We start from the raw sequence: 22,312 nt of genomic DNA, 5'->3' as shown, positions 1-22,312 counted from the left end.
ATAAATTTGGTGTTTACTGGAATGTTGTGTTTTAAGTTTTTCTCAAATATTGGTTATTTTTTTCACTGATGTCGGGAACATATGGTATGCAACAGTATAAGGTTTTGTAGTTTGTTGTATCTTGATCAAGAATTAAGCAACGTCGCTTATCGTCCTGCCGTTATTAAAAAAATAATAATACATAGAAGAAACTGCCAAGGGGTCTGTAAGATTTGTTTTGGAAGAAGAGATCTCTAATGAGTACGACCCACACGCAGTGAAATATGAATTAGAAGCAAATATGAATACCTAAATCCAGTGTCCCGTATTTCAACCACCTTTTGTCGCCTGCAGCAAATTGTTGGAATGTGGTTGCGCCAAGTGAAAAACAGGAAGAAAAAATATATAGGTTGATTTGGGGTGGTCAGTAGTTAGTAAAAGGTATCTCTCGAAAATGGCTGTATTGCCTTGAAACATTGCAAAAGATTAATCGATATCGTATTAAATGTCTAATGACAAAGTTATAACACACCGAACAAAAGAGAAAAAAATTATCATTTCATTTAAATTTAAATAACATAATTAAGGCCCTTGATCACTCATAGTTAGCTACCATAACTTGATTCGTCCATTTATCCATAAGGACCTTTAATACCTGCAGATCAAGGGAGAGTTAAAAAGAGAGTTTGTGGAGATGGTGCAGAACTGGAAAGAATCGGAGAGAGAAAAGAGAAATTTTCGAAGAAACATATATTTGTTTGCTTCTGTATTAACATGTTTCGTATGGTTGAAGTAATGCGTTTACTCGCACGTGTAACCCAGTACTAAGTTAGTATGTGAAGACTATATAACGTGTGTGTGTTCTTATAGCAAAGTCACATCGGGCAATCTGCTGAGCCTACCGAGGGGAATCGTACCACCGATTTTAGCGTTGTAAATCCGTAGACTTGTCGCTGTATTAGCGGGGGAAACTATTTTACTCCTATAAACAGATTTAAATTCAGAATAGTTACGACTTTAGTATCTTGTGTAAGTGCATGCAAATTTTTAGTGCTATCATATACAAACTTTCATAAAAATTAAATATAATGAATGCTGTTTTAGAGTCGCTCTCTGGGCCCGGCATGGCCAAGTGGTTAAGGCGTTCGATTCGTAATCTGAGGATTGCGAGTTCGAATCCCGTTCACACCAAACATGTACGCTTTTTCAGTTGTGGGGGCGTTATTATATAATGGTCAATCCCACCATTCGTTGGTAAAAGAGTAGCCCAAGAGTTGATGATGAGTGGCCGCCTTCCCTCTAGTTTTACATTGATAAATTAGGAACGGCTAGCGCAGATAGCCCTCGTGTAGCTTTGTGCGAAATGCAAAAACAAACAGACAGACTCGTTCTCTGCTCACCTTAGGATGATCCGTAATCTTGTTAGGTTAGTAATAGTTAGCTTAAGAATTATTTGAACAGTTCTGTAGGCACTTGCTTGATTTTCAACTCCATTATAAGTGTGCAGTATGAGAAATCAACTTTTAAAAGAAAATGAAGCTAAAATAGTTTGACAATATTTGTTTCTGTCATTGTCCTGTCTTAGCTCGTGCGTTTTACACCTCATTGATACTGACTGCTTTCCGTTTATTTTTACTAAATTGATGCTCCCTGGTGGCTAAACAGTAACTATGAGGACTTACCTGATTTCAGTATCTTGACTGACACAGTAGATATTTCTCACTGCATATTTTTGCGCTTTATATGATCAAACAAATGAACGAAGTATATCGATACTGTAAGCTCTCTGCCATCTTGTCTGTTGCGTTTTTATTCCACAGACTTTCTATTGTCTTGTCTATTGTGTTTTATAATACATTAATACAGACCGTGTACCATTTTATCATTTAAAATGTGTTTTGTAATACAGTGCCATTAGAATTTCCGGACACGCTCAACCGTACGTCTTTTAACCAAAAGCGAGTCAAGAGACAAATTCCAGAAGCTGTCTGGCCCGAAGTCTTATTGGTTGTTGATTACGACACGTTTAAAGTTCATGGTCACAACAACAGGGATATCAAGAGATATTATGTCAGCTTTTGGAATGGGGTAAGTTTTGTTACAAACGCATAGTAATGGTTTTATATATACATGGGTAATGTGTAAGTGTCGTTCTCTCCAATCAAAGACCACGTTAAAGTCTGCAGAGGATAATGTAAACAGTTTAATACAAATTAAATCGGTGGGACTACTTTTTTATTTTTTATAGGTCAGGAATTGTTGAACACATAGCATCACGTTCGAATGGACAAAACAATGACTTTTTTAATAATCTGCCCTGATTTTTGGTAAATATTATTAAAAGTCTGCACGTAAATCAGGTATATTGAAAACAGTAGATAAAAATAGGATTCTCGTTTTTAGAAGCTCAAATAACAAGTTTAACCAGTTTTACCTCTTTGCAGTGAAGTTTAGGGATGAAATAATTTAATGTGTGGGGTCGCGTCTGTTTTACTACAACTGTTGAGTTTGTATTGTCAAGTTTGTGAGAGGTCACGTGGTGCAATAGGACTCGCAGGTAACTGATATATTCAACGCCCTTCAATACGAAACGAACTAGAAGTGAGAAACTCGAATTAGGAAATTTGATACGAGCAGCGAGGAATAGAGAAAAAAAATGAAGACGAGTAAAAGTCGATTATTAGAATTAGGATCATGGTTTATTGATTGGCAAATGACATCATGGTTTACTGATTGACAAATGACATCATGGTTTATTGATTGACAAATGACATCATGGTTTATTGATTGGCAAATGACATCATGGTTTACTGATTGACAAATGACATCATGGTTTATTGATTGGCAAATGACATCATGGTTTATTGATTGGCAAATGACATCATGATTTATTGATTGACATGCGTCCTTTTTAAAAAACAGTAGGGTTTTAAATCATTACAGCTGTGATCTATTAAAACATAAAGCCTCTTGGAAATTAATTCGAATGTCTCGTGCCGCGAGTGAGAGCACCAATGAGTATAGTCAGTTTTCGTTACAGCACGATATAAGTATATGAAAACGCTTCACAAACTTACAAAAGTAGAAGATTTTAATTGGCCGTGCTTAAAAGCAATGCAGATTTGCGTCTTCCTACTAAAAAAAACAAAAAAGGAAAGTTAGTTTTAAACATTATATTCGACTGAAATTTTGGTCGATTTATTGGACAATATTTATGATATTAATGATGATTGTTAACGTTATCTCTCTGGTGAAAATCATCTTTGTCAGAAATAACTGTTATGTTCGTTTATTTCCTCCCTTTGCCCTCTTAGACAAGTAAAACAACTCTTAAGGTCCATATTGTCATAAAATGGTGTATGCATAATTACGAGAGCGAACTATTTTACATTCCTTACCCGGAAACCACTTTCGATAGCAGATGAAATGTGGTGTATGCAAAAAGAACAGTCTATCGGAAGCCAGTGTAGCTAATACTATAGTACAGTTAAATTAAATATATCTCTCTGTGACGTTCCTTCGATTGTTTTAGATTGTAAAAACTGTGTACTGAAAGTTGGTTATCGACGTAGACGTTTCCACACGAATGGATTATTCACATTTGCCAACTGAATTTCGTGACATGAATGAAGAGATTGGATGATGGGTAATTTTGTTTCTAAGAAGGTGGTGTTCCACCGTAAACACGACTAGTTATGAAAATCAGTGTTATTAGCTCACTTTAAACTGTGGGTACGTTATTAGAGTGACAGTCAATCCCTCAACAAGAATGATGTGTGGTTATCTGTCTTCTCTCTCTGACCAGTAGTTCAAAATTAGGCATGACGGCAGATAACCTTAGTAGCTTTGCTATAAATACAAATCTAAGTTGGTATGAATAATATAAAAAAGCAACAACTGAAACGTTAATAGCCTAATACCGTGGTTTATTTGAATTCATGGAAGGTGATGAGAGAGGGGTGGGGTGCTTCATTTTTCTTGAGGAGTAAAGCAGAACATAAATCAGGCAGAATACCCCAGTCCTGTTACTAAGTGCATTAGCTGTTTTCTTATGCTTAACAACTGATATTAGTTTTATTAAATTAATTGAAAAATGACGGATGTAGTTAGAAATTGGTTCCGGCATGGTCATGTGGTTAAGGTGCTCGATTCGTAATCAGAGGGTCACGGATTCGAATCCCCGTCACACCAAACATGCTTGCCCTTCCAGCCGTGGGGGCGTTATAATATAACAGCCAATTCCACTACTCATTTGCAAAATTGGGGGTGGGTGGTGATGACTAGCTGCCTTCCCTCTAGTCTTACACTGCTAAATAAGGGACGGCTAGCAAGATAGCCCTCAAGTAGCTTTGCGTGAAATTCAAAACAAATAATTTAGAAATTTGATTACTCAAATTTTAACACCATCGAATATTAACGATTTTTTATGATAATATTTTAAAACGCTTTCATAGTCTTTGTGTTTAATTATATAAGTGTAAGGATATGACTTTACATTTTTGTTGCTTCGGGATACAGTTTTAAAGTTATTGGTGGACTCTTTTTATGTGTTTTCGTTGTGTTAAGAACTTAAAGTACTTTCAACATCGTCTAGAACAAACTTTTACTGAGTACCTAATCCTAACCAACTGATGTAATAATTCTTTCGTTTTCTTATATTCACTGTTAAAATAAAATATCGTAATTTTTCCAAGAAACGTTTTTTAGTGAAATAAATACTTTTACATATCTGTTGAGAAAATTGTTTTAAAAAAGACTACGTGCATGTATATATTTAAAAACTGTAATTCTTTGGCTAATCTTTTCTAATTTAGGTGGATCTACGTTATAAGATCATATCCAACCCTAAAATCCGTGTGAGTTTAGCAGGAATGATCGTTGGGAAGGTAAGTTGGCAACTTTTGCAAATTATGTCTAAATTATGTTATTAATAATTTAATTTGCTGAATGAAATATTAATAAACGTTCTCTGACAATTTGCAGGAAAAGACCTTGCATGTTTTGTTGTGTTTTGTCGCGATCAGAGATAAAAAGAAGTTAAAACTGGCGAGATATTTTAGAATGTGTAATCAAAGTTTAAATCACATGGTTATATGCCAATTCTCCACTACTTTAGAGAGGGTGACTACCTTTTACTAGCAGCTCTCAGGACAACTCTTCCTGTATCTCTACAACTATTTTTTTTTCGTGTGGGTGGAGGCTTTGTGTATTATAATGAGTTCAGTAGATATGTAGACTGGGACTCTGGAATAACGTATTTAGCGAAAAATACGAAAAACACATAGATTATAAAGGTCTACTATATATATTTGCTATTAAGAAGTTTAAATCAAAATAACAAAAATAACGAACAAGCTCGTATTCCGAAAGTCTGTGTGTGCTTGTAATGTGATAGTCGTGAAAAATTAACTTTTAATGCCTGTGGTTAACGGGTTTGTGTTTGTTATATAATATCCACAGTGTGCAATATTCAATTTTCAGGCCTCTTATTGTGAATGTGAGAAAATCTATCATTAGATAATGGCCCAATTTTAGTAAGTAAAGAAATACACGTCGCGTATGAATATATTTTTTCATCCATAACTTGCGTTTCTTTTTAATCTGCTACGGCATGGAATGATCGTTCTTTCAGCCTTTTGGGTGTTACAATGTTGTGGTGAGCCCTACTATTCGTTGAAAAAGTAAATGTTAAAATGGGATTTAGAAGCAATTTTAAAATTAGGGAGGAAATATAATATTCTGAGCGGAAACAAAGTTTTAAACAATGAAACAGATGGAAAACGAAACTCATTACAAACTTCAAAATGTTCACATATCAAGGAATCAAAAGTATGTTAAAACATGCTTGAATCTGAAAAAAAAAAATGATGTTTATATGACTACTAAAATCAGGGGTTCGATCCATCTCGGTAGACTTAGCAGATAGCTCGATGTTGCTTTGCTACAAGAAATCACACAAACACACTTACTAAAAACGCACCCAAAATCTTTCATCAATATTATTTAATATCATGAGTTGAGGAAACGTAATGGCTCGTGATAGCACATGCTTTGTAGTGTAACGTAATTCAGATGGTTTGAAGGCCCGGTATGGCCAGGTACTTAAGGCGCTCGACTCGTAATTTGAGGGTCGCTGGTTTGAATCTCCATCACACGAAACATGCTCGCCATTTTCAGCGGTGGGGACGTTACAATGTTACGGCCAATCCCACTATTTGCTGGTAAAAGAGTAGCTCAAGAGTTGGTGGTGGGAGCTGATGAATAGCTGCCTTCCTTCTAGTTTTACACTGTTAAATTAGGAATGGCTAGCGCAGATAGCCCTCGTAGCTTTGCGCGAAATTCAAAAACAAACAGATGGTTTGATACGTTGAAATTCTAACCTTATGTATTTTGATACGTATATATGGTACAATATAATGTGATGAGGTCCACATATAGAGTAATTTAATTATTACAAACATATAAAGTTCATTTGTGTAGCGTTCAAATAAAGCAACAAATTGTGATATTTTGTTTTCACGCAGTTTTTATTGTATAATTGCTCATGCTTAACACACTGACATTCTCGCGAGCCACACAAATAAAGTAAAATATAATCAATAATATATGCATACAAAATAAAATGTAATGTACTAAACCACAGAGAGCTGATTAAAACGATTTTGAGTATGAAAATCAGTAAATCGCCCAATATAAAACTACGGTGGAATGGAGTTTATCAGAACTACATTTTGACATTGCCTGCATTGTTTGACATTTTATAGACGGTATGATGATTGGTATGTCTCTTGAGCTTAATGATATTGGAAAACAAAATAATTTGGATCAATTTGAGGACCAGAACCATCTAGAATGAGACATGTATGAACTCCTCTCCTAGTTGCTGAGAGTTGTGTATTGAGACAGATTAACTTTCATAAGCACAAGTATGAACATCAAAACATCTTAACGTGTTACAGGAAGTTGTATTAGACATAATTAACAAGAATATTCATCTGGAAATGAAGTCAACAGGGTGTGGGTTGATATAGATACGTTTCCTAGTTCCATCTTTTGTTCGACCATTGCATACGTCGATAAGTTGGAGAAAAAACAGGTTTAATGCATTTCTATACAAGGAAATAAAACAATAACTTTCAAGTCGATTATGGATTTCTTTGTGGTTGGAATGCTGAAAGGGCTTCAGGAAGCGACACTAGATGAATTATGGAAAGCAACACGTTTGAATAATATGCACGACAGCCTTATCCCCGAGCTTTTTGCAATGGAAACTACGTCGCAGGGCTATTTTCAAAGTGCACTGTCGTCAGATAGAACGTGGCCAGACATGGTGACACGGACTGTAACAATTTCGTGAGGCTTGCTCGTTTGTTTGTTTTTGAATTTTGCGCAAAGCTACACGAGGGCTATTTGCGTTAGCCTTCTCTAATTTAGCAGTGATGGAAGGCAGCTAATTATGACAGCCCACCGACAACTCTTGGGCTACTCTTTTACTAACGAATAGTGGGATTGACCGTCACATTATAACGCTCCCACGCCTGAAAGGGCGAGCATGTTTGGTGTGAAGGGGATTCAAACCCAAGACCCTCGGATTACGAGTCGAGTGCCTTAACCACCAGGTCATACCGGGCTTTAGTGTGGCTCCAAATCATGTTAATATGATGTACGTAACTTCCGTGTGTATGTAAAGTGAAACGAGTGTGTTAATATGTACACAGCTTCACACGACTTAAAGCGTAAAATCCAACTTTGTGTGCAGTTTAAACGGTTGAAATGATTGTCATTAATAGCAGCAGATGAACATGGTATCTTGTAGCATTACTGCTTAGTGCAGTGAACCCGTAAATTCACGTGTAAAGTTGAAGATATTTCTTATGACTGAAGGGTTCAAACTATTCTGTCATATGTTAAATTTATAGAGGACATCAATCCCCCACAGTTTTACTTGATAAAATGAACTTCAATGGTAAGTTAAAGACAATTTAAAATTCAGAGTCTCGCTACCTTTTAAACTTTATCCAATTAAGTCAGTCATTCTCTTTGTTTCAGTATATAAGCCTCCATGAAAAATAAATTACAAGAGCAATATGTGGTTAGGAACATTTCAGTATTCATTATAAGAAGTAATTCATTGTTATTAAAATATCCATAATATATTTTTTTATATGTATAACTACGGTACTGTAGGATAGAGATGCCACGCCCTATCTTGAAGAAAACAGACTCAAATCTCCAAACAATGATGCAATAGATGCTGCGGGTGCTTTGACAGATTTGGGGAAGTACTTATATCGAGAAGATAGATTACCAACATACGATGTGGCTGTCGTTATCACAAAACTCGATATGTGTCGTAGGCGGTTTGAAGGCGGACGGTGTAACAGAGGAACAGCAGGTAAGTGACTAGATTACTGACTTAGGACGTTACTGTCGTTATCACAAAACTGAATGTGTCGTCGTTTGATGATGTAACAGCAAGTAAGTTGAGTAGATTACTGACTTACTGTGTATCTGTTATTATGAAAAAACAACAAAGTTATTCTGAAAGGATAGTAACTACTAATAACTTCTCCTCTAGGTTTTGCTTACGTAGGGGGCGCTTGTGTCGTGAACAAGAGGTTGGAGAAAGTAAACAGTGTCGCCATTATAGAAGACAGTGGAGGGTTTAGTGGTATCATTGTGGCTGCTCACGAGCTTGGACATTTGTAAGTATCAACCATTACAACGGCATTATGGTATAGATACATGAAATACTACATAGAAATTAATTTTCGGTATAGTAGATACAGGTGCTGTATGGATTCATTTACTGATACGAAACTGTTTCCTTTAACATGTCATGTTAAACGAGTAAGCGAAACATGAATTTTTAATCCATTACCAAGGCTAATGGTTTTCTGGTAAATAGTTCCACTCAAGATTAATTTTCACAGGGTTTTTATTATCTTAGAAAAATTTTAATTTCTTTTGGTACAGTTTTGGCGCTATATCAAATGTATATTTACCATACCTGTTTATGTTCCTATGCAAGAAGCATTTTCAGGTTTACATCTTCAGATGACATTGAGTAGTTGAACAAGAGGAAATCAAAACAACTTTGTCCATTGATGTTATTGTCATCTTTTCATCTACACAGTACTTCCCAAACTAAAACTTTCTCCTATAATATTCCTTCAAAACTTTAAGTATTTTCTTGCAGATATCACTAAGGTCCCAAACTCAACTTCTCTCTTGTAAATACCAGTTTCATTCCAAACTGTACCTCTCCTGTAAAGACCAGTTTCATTACAAACTGTAACTCTCCTGTAAATACCAGTTTCATTCCAAACTGTACCTCTCCTGTAAATACCAGTTTCATTATAAACTGTACCTCTCCTGTAAATACCAATTTCATTACAAACTGAACCTCTCCTGTAAATGTGAATTTCGTTCCAAACTCGACCTCTCCTGTAAATACCAATTTCATTACAAACTGGACCTCTCCTGTAAATACCACTTTCGTTACAAACTGGACCTCTCCTGTAAATACCATTTCGATACAAACTGTACCTCTCCTGTAAATACCAATTTCATTACAAACTGGACCTCTCCTGTAAATACCCATTTCATTACAAACTGAACCTCTCCTGTAAATGTGAATTTCGTTTCAAACTCGATCTCTCCTGTAAATGTGAATTACGTTCCAAACTCGACCTCTCCTGTAAATGTAAAATTCGTTACAAACTCGACCTCTCCTGTAAATACCCATTTCATTACAAACTGTACCTCTCCTGTAAATACCCATTTCATTACAAACTGTACCTCTCCTGTAAATACCAATTTCGTTACAAACTGTACCTCTTCTGTAAATACCCATTTCATTACAAACTGTACCTCTCCTGTAAATACCCATTTCATTACAAACTGTACCTCTTCTGTAAATGTGAATTTCGTTTCAAACTCGATCTCTCCTGTAAATGTGAATTACGTTCCAAACTCGACCTCTCCTGTAAATACCCATTTCATTACAAACTGTACCTCTCCTGTAAATACCCATTTCATTACAAATTGTACCTCTCCTGTAAATACCAATTTCATTACAAACTGTACCTCTCCTGTAAATACCCATTTCATTACAAACTGAACCTCTCCTGTAAATGTGAATTTCGTTCCAAACTCGACCTCTCCTGTAAATGTAAAATTCGTTACAAACTCGACCTCTCCTGTAAATACCCATTTCATTACAAACTGAACCTCTCCTGTAAATGTGAATTTCGTTTCAAACTCGATCTCTCCTGTAAATGTGAATTACGTTCCAAACTCGACCTCTCCTGTAAATGTAAAATTCGTTACAAACTGTACCTCTCCTGTAAATACCCATTTCATTACAAACTGTACCTCTCCTGTAAATACCAATTTCATTACAAACTGAACCTCTCCTGTAAATACCAATTTCGTTACAAACTGTACCTCTCCTGTAAATACCAATTTCATTACAAACTGAACCTCTCCTGTAAATGTGAATTTCGTTCCAAACTCGACCTCTCCTGTAAATACCAATTTCATTACAAACTGGACCTCTCCTGTAAATACCACTTTCGTTACAAACTGGACCTCTCCTGTAAATACCATTTCGATACAAACTGTACCTCTCCTGTAAATACCAATTTCATTACAAACTGGACCTCTCCTGTAAATACCCATTTCATTACAAACTGAACCTCTCCTGTAAATGTGAATTTCGTTTCAAACTCGATCTCTCCTGTAAATGTGAATTACGTTCCAAACTCGACCTCTCCTGTAAATGTAAAATTCGTTACAAACTCGACCTCTCCTGTAAATACCCATTTCATTACAAACTGTACCTCTCCTGTAAATACCCATTTCATTACAAACTGTACCTCTCCTGTAAATACCAATTTCGTTACAAACTGTACCTCTTCTGTAAATACCCATTTCATTACAAACTGTACCTCTCCTGTAAATACCCATTTCATTACAAACTGTACCTCTTCTGTAAATGTGAATTTCGTTTCAAACTCGATCTCTCCTGTAAATGTGAATTACGTTCCAAACTCGACCTCTCCTGTAAATACCCATTTCATTACAAACTGTACCTCTCCTGTAAATACCCATTTCATTACAAACTGTACCTCTCCTGTAAATACCAATTTCATTACAAACTGTACCTCTCCTGTAAATACCCATTTCATTACAAACTGAACCTCTCCTGTAAATGTGAATTTCGTTCCAAACTCGACCTCTCCTGTAAATGTAAAATTCGTTACAAACTCGACCTCTCCTGTAAATACCCATTTCATTACAAACTGAACCTCTCCTGTAAATGTGAATTTCGTTTCAAACTCGATCTCTCCTGTAAATGTGAATTACGTTCCAAACTCGACCTCTCCTGTAAATGTAAAATTCGTTACAAACTGTACCTCTCCTGTAAATACCCATTTCATTACAAACTGGACCTCTCCTGTAAATACCAATTTCGTTACAAACTGAACCTCTCCTGTAAATACCAATTTCATTACAAACTGTACCTCTCCTGTAAATACCCATTTCGTTACAAACTGTACCTCTCCTGTAAATACCCATTTCATTACAAACTGAACCTCTCCTGTAAATACCAATTTCATTACAAACTGGACCTCTCCTGTAAATACCAATTTCATTACAAACTGGACCTCTCCTGTAAATACCAATTTCATTACAAACTGGACCTCTCCTGTAAATACCAATTTCATTACAAACTCGACCTCTCCTGTAAATGTGAATTTCGTTCCAAACTGGACCTCTCCTGTAAATGTCAATTTCATTCCAAACTCGACCTCTACTGTAAATGTGAATTTCGTTCCAAACTGAACCTCTTCTGTAAATATGAATTTCGTTCCAAACTCGACCTCTCCTGTAAATACCAATTTCATTCCAAACTGTATCTCTCCTGTAGATACCAATTTTATTCTCTAAAAATTCAACCTTTCTTTTGACTTTATTTACTTCTATGTAGAAACAGTTCTACAGAAATTAACTGGTATCTCAAATTAAACGAGTGAAAAAAAGATTTTCCTAATATTTATATAATTTCATTTCAATAGTCAACTTGCTGGAAGTAATTTTATAATCGTGAATCTTGGAAAGCAAGTGATATGTAGATAAAAAACTGAGATAAGTTGTGAAATTTTCATAGGCACCTAATCACAAGTTCAATTATTGAAACTACTTTTCTCAAGAACGTTTCATTATTGCGTATTTCAATGTGAAAGTGAACTTCCAACCCTAAGGTTAGGCTGCGTACATGACGGGTCTCCGCCCCCCAGTTACTTGGGTGGACCAGGAGCTACACGATGTCCTTGGGAAGATGGATTCATCATGAGTGACCTCCGTCATACCGAGAGAGGATTCAGATGGTCGAGGTGTAGTTTAGATCAATTCAAACACTTTCTTAGGTGAGTGTTCTCTTCTATCCTGTTGAACATATTTTTCTATTTTCATATTTTTAGATGTAGAGTATTACAGATAATCACTGATGGGAAACTTTGTAAATTTAAAATGCCATAAAGTTAAAAAACAGTGATTTGAACAATTTCTAAACTGAATTACAAAAGTAAATCTATCTCTTTTGGTACTTGTACTGAGGAAACATTTCAAACCATGTCTTCAGATCCACGACGAACAACTTGTATTAGATGAGGATATTCATAAACTAAATATAATTAGAAATGAGAACGTTCAGCTACTGTACCTAGTTAAAAGTACATTTGTCTTCGTTATTGTTTGTTAACTTTGCAGTATAAAGCTATTACAACAAAAATAAATTTTGTGGAGGAGTGATTAATAGTTTCATTACATATTGAGGCTAAGAAATGTACCTAATTAACTAATTATACTACCTGTGCCCAACTGTTTAGCATGTGGAACCAAGAACCTTGTTATGGTTCAATTGTTGTAAAATTGTGCTTCATAGTTTGGAGTCTCGGGGACATCATAATATTGATGGTAATATTTGTCTATTCAGGATAAGTGTATCTCAAGAGATGGTGGTGGAAGTGGTGTAATTAGCTACTTTCTTTTTAGTAGGTTACGTCAAAATACAGAAATTGTAATTACAAAGTAACGCTATACATTTGATAGTAAATTTAGAATTTAGTTCTGTATTATGAAGAATTTTCTGACCTGTTTGTTAATTATTTGACGTGACTATATCTCATGGGTGGCAAAATTTGATTAACATAAGAGCCACATACGATAAACTTCTAATGTTTGAGAGCCACAAGACATGAACAAATATTACACACACGTTTTTATTGTTACATGTACATTTTGTTACATAAATTGTGTATAAATATTAAGAAATACATGTACGTAATAATATTTATTCATGTATGTAGTTTTTAAACTATTAATTTATATTAGTTTTAATAATCGCAAAGTACACATATATATACCAAATGTTTTCAAAATCCTGGATGATTATTGTTTTAACTACATTGAGAGTATTTAATGCGGTAATGAACTACGGAAACATCTGAGAAAAATATGCAAATCTGCATTTCATTAACATTAAATGAGACTGCCAAAAATAAAGATAAAAGGGGTAAAAGCAGATTTTTTAATGATATTTATTTGTCTTAGTAAATATCTGGTTAAAACATGGAGGAAAATATGTAAAACAATAAAATTAGAGATAGTTTAATCAGATACCAACTTACAAAATTCTAGTCTTATCATAATATTCTTCTGACACAAACAGATATTGATACAATTATCAGGCTATTTACTGCTAGTAGAGGTCTTGTGAGTTACATCTTGGTTGTGCGTCGTTGAAATTCCTGCTGATATGTCGTCAAGATTGTACGAATTAACTCCATCAGGTGTTGATTTGTAAGGATTACACAATGCTTCGACTTCACAAAGTGCATTACAGACTACAGTGATTCACAGCAGTATGTTGTGCTGAAAATTGAGATGAGTCGCACACTGGTTTTCTTCAGTTCAGGATATTTTATTTCTGGAACTTGCTTCCGGAACTCAGTTGTGGAATGGGATTTATGGATCATCTTTAGACCCAGGTCCTCCTGTAGTTCTATTAGATCTATTTCTACAGCAGATGATTCTGTAACCAAAAGTTCGAGAATTGGACAACCATCTGGCTGCCAGGTGTTCACGATGAATAATGCAATGAACAGGGAGAAACTCTAAAAAGCTGGGATCACTTTTCATAAGTGCAATTAATCTTGCATTTTTCCCCATCATTACAGGTGCTCCATCTGTTGCAACACTGACGAGTTTATCCTGTGAAATATCAGCATTTGTTAACGCTCTGTCAAGTGCATTTTAGTGTAAACTCCACGAGTTGTTTCTTTTAGTGCTACAAAATCCAATATCTGTCCTTCCACAGTTACATCAGAGGAAACATAACGAACAAATACCGTCAGTAGTGGGTTGTCTTGTATGTTTGTAGATTCGTCAAGGGCTAAGCTAAATGTAAGGGAATTCTTTAAATAATTTGCATTTTGCCTGCAACATCAGCACTGATCTGGTAGATACATCTCTCTGTAGTGTGGTGTGAAGTTGGTGTTTGTGCTATTGGTCACTGAAGTTTTGTGTTATTTGGATCTAACACTGCAACAACTTCAGCTAATTATTCTTCTTAACAAATTCACCTTCAGAATATGAGCATTTAGCACGAATAATATTTCATGATATAACAAAACTAGCTTTAGTCGTTGTATCAACTTCCTTAATGAACGTTGTCAACAGTGTCTACTTGCTATTTAGTGATGATTTTAACACAGTTAACTTGTTTTCCGTAAATCTGATTTAGGTGGATAATCAGACGAAACGTTTTTGTGATTGATTTTATAGCAACGTTTCAAATTACTAGTTTTGTAATGACTGAGTAACACATTATAGATAAGACACAAAGGTTTATCTCCTTTAACAGTGAATGCAAAATCTTTCTCCTACTCTGACCTAAAATTTCTGTTTTCGTTTTCACACTTTTGCTTCTTACAATTTGATGATGCCATCTTCCTTCACAAAATTTTCACAGACACTTCTAAAAAAATTAAAGTGAAAAGAAACAATAAACTCCAACATGCGCAATGCAACCAAACTCTACAGCGCCCAGTATTACACTAACACTGCTAATTTTACTGCCCGCAACACAGCCACACAAGCCACATTCACGTGATTGCAAGCCACGCCTACTAAAACTAATATTGTAAGCATCAGCTTGTACGATTACTGATTCTCCATCACAATTCCTCTGTAATCCTTGCTTGTACTATTATCACTTCTACAGTACTATTCCTCTGTAATCCTTGCTTGTATGATTACTGATTCTCCAGTACAATTCCTCTGTAATTCTTGCTGATCCGAAATTTCTTTAATCCCTGACTCAATCTAGCATTGAAATTAGGATTTAAATTATTAAGTATATTTACTCACCATGAACATTAAACTTACGTTTTAATCCGGTGGACTCTCACTTTACACCCGGTAAATAATTATAAAGCTTGAAAATTTTTATTAACCTTTTATATTAATTGTAATACAAAAAAGGAACTCAGCCAACATATTTTCACGAGCCACACATTATACGTCAAAGAGCCGCATGTGGTTCGCGAGCCTCGGTTTGGCCACCCCTGCTATATCTGTTTTCTTTCAATACAATCGCTTTATTATATGATGTAGTATGAGTTCACTTAAGTGGTAGATTAACACACACACACAAGACATCAATTGTATGACATGTCTCAATATCACACCAGGGGTAGATTGACATACAGACGAAAAGGTTAGTATCACAAAAAGTTATTAATATGTCATGATCTGACTACATACTAGATGATAGAATGACACACACACACACACACACGACTACAGTATCATAACAAGTTGTTGATATGTCATAATCTGATTACACACTAGATGATAGACTGACACACAAGACAACATTATCATAACAGTTTGTTGATATGTCATGATCTGATTACATACTAAATATTATTTATTTCAGGAAAGAGTAAGACCCTATAGCATTTACAGATCTTGAGCAAAATGTTTCTTATTGGACATAACCAGAACTCCCAGTTTTATGTGTATAATGTAAAACTCTTGAATAATAATTATAAACAACAACAACACGTAAATAATTTAATATATTTTTTTTATTACTGTTTTCACATGCTGTTTACATCACACGAAGAAATAAAGTTTGAGCTTAATTTTCTGTGTCCATTAATTAACTTTTGTTTTTTACAGTGGAGATACAGCTAGTTGTTTGTATAATTTTCCTCATGAAAAAGAATTTTTACCTCGTGTTCTGCCTGGGTCACTACTGTCTCTAGATGAGCAATGTAAACTGGACAGAGGGACCACTGCTTGTTTTGTAAGTAAGCACCATCTATAAAACCCTCAAAAGCAAATGGTCTGAAGTTGTATATAATGTTGTAACAAAAATAAATGGTTGTGTATATCAGTTTGTAAAACTGATAACCAAATATAAATGGTTGTGTGTTTCAACTTGTGAAATTGATAACCCAAAATAAATTGTTGTGTGTGACAGTTTATGAAATTGACATCGATTTGATTTGATATAAATTGGAAATTAACCAATATGAATTTTCACGATTCATACTTCAAGTTTTCGTGCCATTAGTTTCCAATATCTGTATTTCGAATTTTATTTTGTGGATTATTCGCCTTAAGTACAAACGTGTTGTCTCGTGTATTTTTTGAAGCAACAAGGTATTTTATCTTGGAGTAGGACAGCTTACTATAATAAGAAATAATTTAACAAAGTATTATAAACCTTTATAAATAGTTGGTTTAGCTTTAGCTACTACCTATTTACGATTCAAGCTAATATTTAAGACTGTTATTTATTATTTATTCTTAATATAATAGTAAAACGTTCATAATTATTATATTTTTGCTTTTAAAATGAAAATATACACCAAGTCATTAAAATATAATTAGAATTTAATTAAAAACATGTAATACCATTAAAATAAAAAACACCTAATATCTGTCATTTTCGTCTGGATCTTTATTTTTAAGAACGTGTTTTACTTGTCGAAGAAAAAGGGGGCGACCTTATCTCTAAACAGCTCAATTTTGAACGCTTACATCATTCACATTAAAATCATCGTTGTAAAAAATGAATGTCCCGCCAAAAATAGTTTCGTTACAAAAATAAGTGGCGTATTTAGGTAGGGGCTAAAAGGAGCTCTCAGCCACAGGGTTAACGGCCTTAATGAGAGCTCATTGGTAATTTTATTTTGAGTATAATTGCATGGAATGTAGGACCCACATAACCCTAAATACACCATTGACAAAAATAGTTAATTCAAACGTGATGAACGTCAACGTTCCTGATAATATGAAGCTAATATCTTGTTTTGTACTTGGTTTTGTAATGTTACAGAAAGATGCCAGAGTTTGCGCCCAGTTATTTTGTTACGACATCGCTTCCGGTTACTGCGTTTCCTACAGACCAGCAGCTGAAGGCTCACCATGTGGAGACGGCCAGGTAGGAAGGGTTCACATATAGAGAGTTTTCATAATTATGATAAATGCTTTATCAAGTTGACCCAAAGGTAATAGAATATGGGGTGGATCTTTACAGTCAAATTTGCTATCAGAATGTGTGAAAAACACAAGTGCCACTTTACAAACGTAGTTTAGTATGTTAAAATTTGTAATAAGAAAACCGTGAAGCTTCCGTAGGTTATATCAAGATCCGACAGACTTGCATTTGTAGACAAAAAGCACCAAAGCAACCCTCGACCCGGCATGGCCAGGTGGTTAAGGTGTTTGACTCGTAATCTGAGGGTGGCGGGTCCGCATCCCCGTCGCGCCAAACATGCTCGCCTTCCCAGCCGTGAGGACGTTATAATCCCATTTATATGGGATTATAAATGGGACGAGCAATCCCATTTATTCGTTAGTAAAAGAGTAGCCCAAGAGTTGGCGGTGGGTGGTGATGACTAGCTGCCTTCCCTCTAGTCTTACACTGTTAAATCTAAGCTAGGGACGGCTAGCACAGATAGCCCTCGAGTAGCTTTGTGTGAAATTCAAAACGAAACAAAATTTAAAGGTCAGGAATGTGGGATAAACTTCCTCATGAATGGGACAATGAGTGGCTTTATAATATTTATAGTAATTGTTAAAAAGAAAATACTTAAGTTTAAATTTCATGGGAGTCTTATGAGTAATAATCACTGATATCAGCAAGGTTTACAGAGAGAATAAACAATGTTTTCAATAACTACCACAACAGCATGCGTTACGGTATTGTTAACCATACCCAATGCTTTTCAATAAGTATTAAGTTAGTATGCGCTACGATGTTTATTACTGTTATCACTTGTTTTTCTTAGTTCCTGTTCACGATGGCTCAGTCAGTAAGTCCTGAGAGCTTATGAAGCTAAAAACTGAGTTTTGATGCTTGTGATAGTTAGAGCACAGAAAGACCACTGTGTAGCTTTGTGTTTTGAAACCCCTGTACCTCGTTTTGACAGATACACAAATTTATTCACATAAAGTACAAGTTGAGTATACGATCTCACGAATGATATTACGGAAGATAGTTGGGTGGTATAAGAATGTTATAGAAGTTTCTTTTGTGGTATAAATATGTTATAGAAGTTTCTTTTGTGGTATAAATATGTTATAGAAGTTTCATTTGTGGTATAAATATGTTATAGAAGTTTCTTTTGTGGTATAAATATGTTATAGAAGTTTCATTTGTGGTATAAATATGTTATAGACGTGACTTGTGAGGAATCTTACGCACTGTTTCTAACTTCACCTTAGGTTTGTCGTAATGGCCACTGTCTAGCAGAAATAGAAAATATTATACCAGATTTCTCAGAAGTTACACAAACATATGCAGAACGACCACCGACGGGGCCAAACCAAAATCGTCGTCGTCCAAAGAACGACCAACCGACTCCAGTAGTGAGCCGACCCTCACCCCCGACACCTCTTAGATTTTTTAGGCGTGGTCCTGAGAGGAGGGTAGATCATAGGGCAAAAACAACTAAAAGTGAAAGACCGATTTTCAGACGAAACACAACACCCATTCCTGAAACTGAAGAAAGTAAGTAATGGCCGTCATATTCTGTGTTATAATAGTTTTATTTTAACCTCTGTCGTTTGGTAAAAGAGAGTACCCAATACCCTACACCACCATACAGTTACTACATTGTATTCTCTCTGTTTTGGTCTTTAAGATCATTTGTTATAGTTTTTATTAAGTTAATGTAGAAGTCACAACAGGGTTTGTTTATTTTTTAATACTACTGACCATATAGAAATGGGGGTAGATAGTTTCTCGGCCCCTATTGGGACGATATAACTTAGTTTTAAGAGGATGGCTGGCTGGTAAACTAGTTTTCGGAACAGAATAAGGTAAAAATGATGGTTCTGTTTAAAAACGGTAAGTCTACAGACTTACAACGCTAAAATCAGGGGCGCGATTCCTCTCGGTAGGCTCAGCAAATAACCCGATGTAGCTTTGCTATAAACATACACACACACATTTATTGGTTCCCCTATATATATCTTGAAGTGAAAGTTACATACTAATCTGGATTTATTGTAATAGAAAAGATGGGTGATCCCAGAAATTCAATGAAGGAGAATATTTTCTGATAACAAGTAAGCAAAAATTGCATTTGTATGTTGTTGTTTTTTTCAACACAAAGTAACCGAAACGTTGAGTTAGTGAGGTTTAAACGTTCACGTCTGATGTGGTTGGTTCTGTGAACGTGTTTCGATTCTAATAGGCGCTTCCCAACTCACTGTATAAACTTCTGTTACGTCTATATATGTTGTCCGAAGGTTAAACGTGGAAGTGAATAAGAGTTTGTGCTCTAAAGGTGTTAAGGAATAATGGCAGATTGTTGAACAAAGGTGGATAAATATAGGTTGGTTACTTAAACTGTTATTCAAAGTAAATTTATAAGAAAGGGTACCTCTGTATTGAGGGACGTGTTGAGGTACCACGTGTATTTTTATACAAAGTTAAACATTTGTTTACTATAATAGCAATAATAACAATAAAGCAGTCGATGATATTTTAAAATTTATTACTGTAATTTAGGATCACAATTGAAATTAGCTTACCTCCATTTTTAACAGTTAAACCTAAGTCTAATATTAAGTGGAGTTATTGGAACATATTATTGTTTTGCTTTTCGATTAAGTTACGAATCGTCAGTGCTAAACATAAGTTAGAAATATAGACATTTAAAGCTCTCACCATCTGTGTGTTGTTTACTTCTACGTTAATTTGTATTAAATGGAGAAAGGTATAGAATACTTTTTTTTAGTATTTCAGCCCCTATTTATTTCACCTTCTTTTAATGTTAGGCTTAACGTTGCAGCTAAAAATGAATATTTTGTGAAGTAGCTTTACCTATTTTAGGAATGATTCTTTGTTCAGTATTTAAAAAAACAAAGTCCATGAGAAGCAGAATCACATAACCTTCAACATATATACAAATAAAAGCACGTGATATAACGTACTATTCGTTCTTAAATACTGAAATATTATCTTGCAGAATGCGAAGATTCGGTCCAAAATATGTCCGGAGATCTGCCTTGCAAAGATTTTCTTCATCGGTTTGGCTACAGATATTGTAACGTCAAGTACATGCAGAAAAAGTGTTGCCTCTCACACAAGGAGATTTGTAGCAAAGGATAAAAGCATGGCATGTTTTAAAGAACTCTTGAATGACAAGTTATTTACATAAGACTCTACCCTGTGTGGTGAATTTTTGAATCCACTTGTGAGGATGAGGTGTGTGTAATAGCGCCATGATACTTGGCCAAATGTGCTCTTAAAAGCTGAAACCAATTCTGTAGAAATATTTCACTAAAATGTGTACTCTTCTTGATACTGTTAATCGCTGGATATTTTTTGCGTGGAAACATTATTCATTTATATCTACTATATAATCTGGACTTAGTGAGGATTTGAATACTGTGTTTTGTCTCTTAATATTAGAATAAATCGGTGGTGTTTCTAAATTTATTAAAAATTTTCTGCTGAGTATCTAGAAGAGTTTGCATGACTTGCAGTAATTCACTGTTTATACTATTGTTAGATTTTTATTTTCTTATAGGAATATTTTCCTCGTTGATTCAGTTAAATGTGAGTGTTAAAACATAAAACTATCCATTGTTTGAAAATGGCGTTGCTAAACTTTATCAAACCTAAAATTATAACTTTTCTTTTTGAATAAATCAGGTTCAGTATCATTTGAATAAAACCAGTACAGTTGAAAGTCTTTAAAACGTAAAATTATCAGCTTTGTCAGAAATTTGGAGAAATATCAGTTGCATTAGAATAATATTGGTGTAAGTCTTTCAAGCTTGGAATTTATCGCTTTTTGAAGAAATTTGGAGGGTCTTAAGTAGTGTAAAAACAGTATTGTTGCAAATCTCGAAAACTCTAAATTTATTATTTGTTAGAACGCTAGTTTTGTGATTTGTACAATTTTGAGTCTGTAAATTTTAAATTGATTTAAATTAAGCTTTTAAGATAAACAAATGAATGCCTGATTTTCAATGTAATTTCACATCTTTCTAAAAATAAACATTTTTTAGAAATATTAACAAAAAAGAGTATTTTCCGTTGTCCAACCAATTGGTATTACCAAATAAAAGAAACATTGCCTTTTCGATTACTGAGAATAAAAACATTTAGTAATTTACAACTTTTCAGTAGATGTATTCACCAGTTAATTTGGTTTTATGAGTGAATGTGTGTGATGGAGAAAAACTGGACGTTATTTCCAAAGTTTCTATAAATTGAAACAAACAAGAATATCTGAGATGAAAAGTGAAGTGAAACTAGAACTCCATTTTGTATTACAATACTCATGTTTTAGGTATTTAAAAATATATTTTATCATCAAAATTACAAGCTCTGTATCTTTATTCTTTGGCCAGGCATGGCCAGGTGGTTTAGGCACTCGACCCGTAATCCAAGGGTCACGGATTCGAATCCCCATCACACCAAACATGCTCGCCTTTCAGCCGTGGGGTGTTATAATGTGACCGTCAATCCCATTATTCGTTGGTAAAAGAGTAGCCCAAGAGTTGGCGGTGGGTGGTAATGACTAGCTGCCTTCCATCTAGTTTTACTCTGCTAACTTAGGAACGGCTAGCGCAGATAGTCCTCGTGTAGCTTTGTGTGAAATTCAAAACACACCAGCCCTTTTTTGTTTTTAATGTTTTATTTCTTACAAAAATAGCAAAAATGAAACATTAGAACTTTATTTTTCATTAATGTAGTGCTTCTGAATCCTTCAAAAGAATTGTTTGTCCT

At 34.8% G+C, this 22,312-nt stretch overlaps 1 protein-coding gene across 5 annotated transcripts in view; it reads left to right on the top strand.

Annotated features, from left to right (window-relative positions):
• LOC143236936 (A disintegrin and metalloproteinase with thrombospondin motifs like) overlaps positions 1 to 21,604 on the top strand; it is a 121,369-nt gene extending 99,765 nt beyond the window's left edge. For all 5 annotated transcript variants that reach the window (XM_076475643.1, XM_076475644.1, XM_076475642.1 and 2 more), the window contains 9 exons: positions 1,889 to 2,067; positions 4,794 to 4,865; positions 8,167 to 8,374; positions 8,558 to 8,684; positions 12,249 to 12,413; positions 16,234 to 16,360; positions 17,399 to 17,503; positions 18,790 to 19,075; positions 20,541 to 21,604. In XM_076475643.1, coding sequence (XP_076331758.1) covers positions 1,889 to 2,067; positions 4,794 to 4,865; positions 8,167 to 8,374; positions 8,558 to 8,684; positions 12,249 to 12,413; positions 16,234 to 16,360; positions 17,399 to 17,503; positions 18,790 to 19,075; positions 20,541 to 20,683 — 1,412 coding nt within the window. In that variant the 3' untranslated portion in view covers positions 20,684 to 21,604. The remainder of the gene's footprint in view (positions 1 to 1,888; positions 2,068 to 4,793; positions 4,866 to 8,166; positions 8,375 to 8,557; positions 8,685 to 12,248; positions 12,414 to 16,233; positions 16,361 to 17,398; positions 17,504 to 18,789; positions 19,076 to 20,540) is intronic.
• The last annotated feature ends 708 nt before the right edge of the window (positions 21,605 to 22,312 follow it).

The sequence above is a fragment of the Tachypleus tridentatus genome, chromosome 13 (assembly GCF_004210375.1).
Source record: "Tachypleus tridentatus isolate NWPU-2018 chromosome 13, ASM421037v1, whole genome shotgun sequence".
Lineage (NCBI taxonomy): Eukaryota > Metazoa > Arthropoda > Merostomata > Xiphosura > Limulidae > Tachypleus > Tachypleus tridentatus.
Note: the sequence above shows the minus strand (reverse complement) of the source record. Positions and strands in the feature narration are given on the sequence as shown.